This window comes from Malurus melanocephalus, unplaced genomic scaffold (assembly GCF_030028575.1).
Source record: "Malurus melanocephalus ecotype Western Australia unplaced genomic scaffold, MMel_1.1 scaffold_180, whole genome shotgun sequence".
Classification (NCBI taxonomy): domain Eukaryota; kingdom Metazoa; phylum Chordata; class Aves; order Passeriformes; family Maluridae; genus Malurus; species Malurus melanocephalus.
The window spans coordinates 312,361-318,360 of NW_026623412.1; the positions used below are offsets into that span (position 1 = coordinate 312,361).

At 46.9% G+C, this 6,000-nt stretch overlaps 1 protein-coding gene across 4 annotated transcripts in view; it reads right to left on the minus strand.

The window, feature by feature from the left end:
- The window catches only part of NRP2 (neuropilin 2), an 88,991-nt gene that overhangs the window by 18,564 nt on the left and 64,427 nt on the right, over nt 1-6,000 (minus strand). For 3 of the 4 annotated variants that reach the window (XM_057372861.1, XM_057372860.1, XM_057372862.1), the window contains exons 14-15: nt 3,314-3,410; nt 972-992 (exon numbers count right to left, since the gene is read on the minus strand). In XM_057372861.1, the coding sequence (XP_057228844.1) occupies nt 972-992; nt 3,314-3,410 (118 nt within the window). Of the gene's footprint in view, nt 1-950; nt 993-3,313; nt 3,411-6,000 lie in introns of all 4 variants that reach the window. The other variant, XM_057372858.1, reaches the window with a different exon arrangement.

Genomic DNA, 6,000 nt, shown 5'->3' on the forward strand with positions numbered 1-6,000 from the left:
GCCCAGCCCTATCTTACAGTTTGCCAGCACAGCAGGGCTTGCAAAGAGCACAGACATCATGCCCCAGTGAAAGCAAAGGGCATGTTGATTGAATTGACAAAACAACTTTCAAAATTAAGGGGAGCTCCAAGTTTGCTCTTCATCACAACACAACCCCCAGACACATTCCTGAAGAGGCAGGCAGGAAAACAAATTTAAAAATCAAAGCACAGGTAAACCCCTCGGACTAAACTGATATTTGCAAAAGCAGGTAGTTTTCCCCACCCCAGAGCAAGACAAACAGCACCCCCACTGACAAGAGAGAGGCAGTTTTTTGGAGCTCCTCACTTTTCTCCTACCGTGCAGGTTTGATGACAGAAATGTTGGTTTCTATTCTCCAGGCYGGTATTAAGCTGTTAAATGCACCATTTTCACCTTGTTTTCCTTTTGTTGACTGCCACCTTCAGAGCTCCTCATGGCWGTTTACTCTCCCACTTCTACCTCCCAATTCCCTTCCCCTTCCAAGCAGATTGGCCCCACCCTGCTTTGCCAACAGCTCAACACTGCATCTATGAACTAGAGAACCACCTTCCCTCCCAATAATGTGAATAACTGCCACCAGATTTCAGGTTTTTTTCCATTTAAATCAGTTGAAAAGTACTCTTTATTCCTCAGTCTTCCCATTTTGGGCTTAGCTGCTCTTCCTTCAGGAGCTAAGTGCCTCTCATGGTGGCAGGTTTCCCAATGCCATTCAGTCCCAAGACAGGGGACTTGTCTGCTTGCCTGTTCCCTGTCACCTAGCAGGAGTCAGAGGATGCCATCTCCTGCTGCTGTGGTGGGGGAGGTTTAGTACACAMTTGTCATTTCAGTGCTTAGAACATTTGCTATTTGTACAATCACACACATTGCTTTCATTCGATGTAAAAGCCCATGCCAGCAGAACAAAACCACCGAGAGAAGTGCGGTTTTACCTGGAAAGTGGGAGTTCTCACCTGGGAAAGCTGTGATGGGTTCTGCAGAGGAGAAACAAAGACTCGTATGAGAGAGGGGAGTATCACACACCAAGCCTCCAGTTCATGYCCCCGTTAATTTGCAGTGGCCAAGGGAAGACGGTGCCCCCCAAGAGCCTCCTGCTGGACCTCAGGCAACCTCAGGCAGGACAGACAGAAACCCAGCCTCAGCTGGGACCAAAACATGCAAAAAGCTTTGACTCAAACAGACTTCAGAGAAAAATATGTCTGTGGTTGAGAGTTATTTGGRTTCAGCCTGAGTCATCCAATGACCAAGCCTCACCTGGCCCAGTGGTGAAAGCCTGAAAGCCCCTAAATTTCCAAAAGTGGTTTGGTTTCTGGCTCAACTCTGGCACTGTTACTCACAYGGGAACTGTGTTAATTCTGGGCAGTGATGCCCTGCTCCTCTCCATCTCACACTGACAAGAAACAAAGGCAAGTGATATTTTTTCTTCCTTCAAGATACTTTAAAGAGGTAATCTATTACAAATTACTGGATCTGAAAAGCAATAATCGGTACTCACTACTGATTACTTTCTTGCAGAAGTAATAGACTTCTGATTATTTTTAGATTATTTTTAGATTATTTCTGCATTATGCCTGTGAGTCATAGGAGCAGACTCTGGCTGTACTGAGTGCTGTGAAATCATCACTTGGGTTCAAAATGCAAGTGACACGTTTGTCAAAGGAAAGAATTATTGTGACTTATTAGCGTTCTTTCCTGCTAAAAAGGGATCAGATTACTTCCAAGGATTATGTTTGAAAAAACAGTAGCCTGTGCTGGAGTCAGCTATTCTCATGGCTCTGAAAGAGAGAGAGCAGCATGGTATCTCTACCATTTTATTTTTATTTTGGTGAAATCGGAAATGACCCCTAAGTTTTGTTAAAGTTTGCAGTGGGAGCCCTTTGCTGGAAATGATCTGAAACAAATATTCCTTATGGGTTTTAAGATCCACATTCAACTTCCTAGATTGGGTAAAATGATTTTGTGTAGCAGTGTGGTGTTATTTTTTGTGCTGGAAATGCTTGAAACTTTGTAATTTATTAATGCTTTTGTTTTTGAAATATTAAGCTTTAGGCTTATGAGATACAGTAACACTGGAGCTAGGTGAATTACTGAACTCAAAAAAAGTTAGATAGGAAATACTTTTAGTGTTAATCATCRGTCTTGCTTCCCTTTAATGCCATAGAAGGCAAGAGATTAAAACATCACTGTCAAGCCTTAAATAGMGGGAATTTGACATCTGAGGTATTAGCTCCTTTGGCAGATGAGAGACCAGCAGAGTTCAAAGCATCAAAGAAATGGGGACTAATGGTGCTTAAGAGCATCTCTGGGGCAGTCCCAGTCCTCAGTTTTATTATCAGTGTTGGTTCCTGCACCATCTTCACAGCAGGACAAGCAATGGAACCAGCCCTTCCCAAGCACGGCTTGTCTGGGGCTTCCCCTACCCAGAAACATCCCTTKGGATAGAATGTTTGTCCTACTGGGGTTGGGATCCTCCCTTGGTGGGGGAGAGGAGAGTACCTTCACTGAATGGGATCTTTCAAAGGCCAAGAGGGAGAGAGGCTCATCTCTGCTTTTTCCATTGGCTTCAGGATGGGTCAGACACTTAACAGTGCTCATGGAGATCACTCCCAGATCATGCAGAAGAGAAGGACCTCACAGCTCTCAGCACAGATCCCACTAATTGAGTACTGCTGGCCCCATGCTCAGCTGGGATATCTCTAAATCCACACCCAAGCTAGATGGCAACCAGAACCATCAGCGTGACTGCCAGCTAGAGGAAAAGTTCAGGGCAATTTCTCCACTAGCAAACTGCTGAAACATACGTTTTTGCTCCTTTTTTTATTTTTTCTTAAGTCCTCTCTGTCTTTACCTGGCCCGGTTTGGGAAATGGCGAATTCTAGGACAAAAATTTCTTTTGTTATTCTGTTAACATTGCTGTAAAACCTGTCTGCTGCTTTTTTTTTCTTATTAGAGAAGACTCCTTTTGAACTTGCCGGCCCCTCTAAGCATGTAATACTGACTGACAGCTGGCTTCTTTTGTCCAGCACTTTCCTTTTAAATTTGTCCTTATCACATAGAATAGTGCTCAGTAGCCTTTAGCTGCTCTTTCAGTGCTGCGTGGCAGAGACATGTGCTTCCTTCCCCTCACACCGGCGCAGGCAGAGCCCCCGTCCCCCAGGGGCTGAGTCGCCCTCATTCCTTTCATGGGCTGAGATCCAGAGACTCCTGGTACCCCAGCCGGGGGAGAGGTGACCCAGTGACAGCCAGACTGTCCCCTCTGTCCCYCCCTGTCCCCATGGTGGGATGCAGCACGTACCCATGCAGTTCTCCAGYGGGATGTCCGTGCCCAGCCGGATGTCATCCAGGGCCAGCTCTCCCGAGTGGCCGCTGCGGATAAACCCCTCAAACACGATCTGTGGGAAATCGRGACAGAAATGTCAGTGCTAAGCTGGGAAGGGAAAGGGTGGGAAATTGCTCCTGGCTTTCCCTGCAGACCTGTGGATTACCTGAGACTAGTCCTGCTTCCTTGCCCTGCCTCTGCCACCCCCTTCCCAGGGATGGGGGAAGATCTCAACAAAGAGATCTTTGCCTAGTCTGGCAGCACTTGGCTTGCAGTTGTTCAATTAAATGCCTCTCCTAAGGAATAAAGAATAAGTGAACCCCCCTGGCCCTTGCACAARTGGTGCAAGTGGCATAACACTGAGCTACTGCAGCAGTCGCTTTGGCCCATGGTATTAACTGAGCTATGATCAGGAAAAGGAAGGGAAGGACACAAAATGCACAGCTATATTATCTGTAAAATGCTGTTCCCATCAACATTACATAAGAAGTATTGAAATGTTAGAGGAGAAGGGTCAGCTTATTCCCACTTAATCACAGGCAAAACATATTTACAAAAATAAGTAGAGTCATTAGCTCTAAGAACTGCTGAGTGGAGACTCTTGCAATATTTACATAATGAYGCCATTTTTCAGCTAATGTTGGTATATTCACATTTAACACACAAAGTACACAGCCAGTGCCCATCATTCTTATCTGTAGGCATATTGTGTTTTCTGGTATTTTATTAAAAAGTCAAACCATACRAGCAAACTAGTCACGCAGCTGCAGTGCAAAGCTTTTGCTTTATATCCTCCTGCCTACTCTCAAGGCATTTGAATAGCCTGTCAAGGRAAGTGGTGGAATCATCATCCCAWGAAGTGYTCAAAAGGCATGTGGATGTGRCACTYGTGGATATGGTTYAGCACTGCACATGGTGATGCTGTGTTCATRATTGGACTTGATGATCCTGGTGATCTTTTCCAACTTTAGTGATAATAGGACTCTAAAGGTCCAAAGTGCATGTTTCCTTCTGCGTTGGAGGGTACTGGATTCTGTGCTGATGCTCATTAGCAAGTGACAACAGTAGCCCTGTGTCCCTGGCAAATGGCACRCTGCCTGGAGGGGCTGACCGTGCCAAAGACACTCCTGGCAGCAGCAGCCTCTCCACAGCGAGGTGGCACAGCTGTGCCAGAGGGGCTCAGGTGGCTGAGACAAGCAGCACAGATCCCTTCCTCCCTTAGCTCATCCCCTCTCTTCCACTGATCTCCAACAGGGGGACAGGGCCTGGATCCCACAGCGCTGCACCCAGCCCTCTGATCCAGCCTAAGGTATCCGAGAAGAGGATTCACAAACAGCTGGCATTCCCTCTTCCTTCTCCTATGTCAACACTTGCAGCTGAGGCTGGAGAATGACTGCTGCCCACCCTTAAGAGCTGGCTGTGCTCCCTCCCAGATTCCCACTTCTCCTGGAGCTGCACATCTGCCTCTGGTCAGACTGTCTGATGACCTTTGATTGGAGGGGGAAGAAATGCACAAAACAAAATGAAAAAGAAGAAGGAAAAGAAAAAGGGAGAATATTTGCAAAATGGGAGATCTGCAGAATATGAAAGGCAACAGGCTGAACAAAGGCCCAAGTCTGTGCAGAAGACAGGCACTCTCAGAATAACAAACAGTGTAGCTTAGTTACTATGGTAACTTGAGAAACACAATGAAACACATTCCCTAAAAATGAATGGGCCCGGGCTCTGAAACACTGAAATCAAGATGCTGGAGAAGTCTACCTGGTCCAGCACACCTTCTGCAAGCATGTCACCCAGTACTCCATGTCTCATCCATTACTCCATGTCTCACTCATTACTCCATGTCTCACCCATTACTCCATGTCTCACCCCATACTCCATGTCTCACCCATTACTCCATGTCTCACCCATTACTCCATGTCTCACCCCATACTCCATGTCTCACCCGGTACTCCATGTCTCACCCAGTACTCCATGTCTCACCCGGTACTCCATGTCTTACCCAGTACTCCATGTCTCACCCAGTACTCCATGTCTCACTCAATACTCCATGTCTCACCCCATACTCCATGTCTCACCCATTACTCCATGTCTCACCCAGTACTCCATGTCTCACCCAGTACTCCATGTCTCACTCAGTACTCCATGTCTCACCCAGTACTCCATATCTCACCCATTACTCCATGTCTCACCCTGTACTCCATGTCTTACCCCATACTCCATGTCTCACCCGGTACTCCATGTCTCACCCGGTACTCCATGTCTCACCCAGTACTCCATGTCTTACCCCATACTCCATGTCTCACCCGGTACTCCATGTCTCACCCAGTACTCCATGTCTCACCCAGTACTCCATGTCTCACCCATTACTCCATGTCTCACTCAGTACTCCATGTCTCACCCCATACTCCATGTCTCACCCCATACTCCATGTCTCACCCGGTACTCCATGTCTCACCCAGTACTCCATGTCTCACTCAATACTCCATGTCTCACCCCATACTCCATGTCTTACCCGGTACTCCATGTCTCACCCATTACTCCATGTCTTACCCAGTACTCCATGTCTCACCCCATACTCCATGTCTTACCCAGTACTCCATGTCTCACCCCATACTCCATGTCTTACCCAGTACTCCATGTCTCACCCGGTACTCCATGTC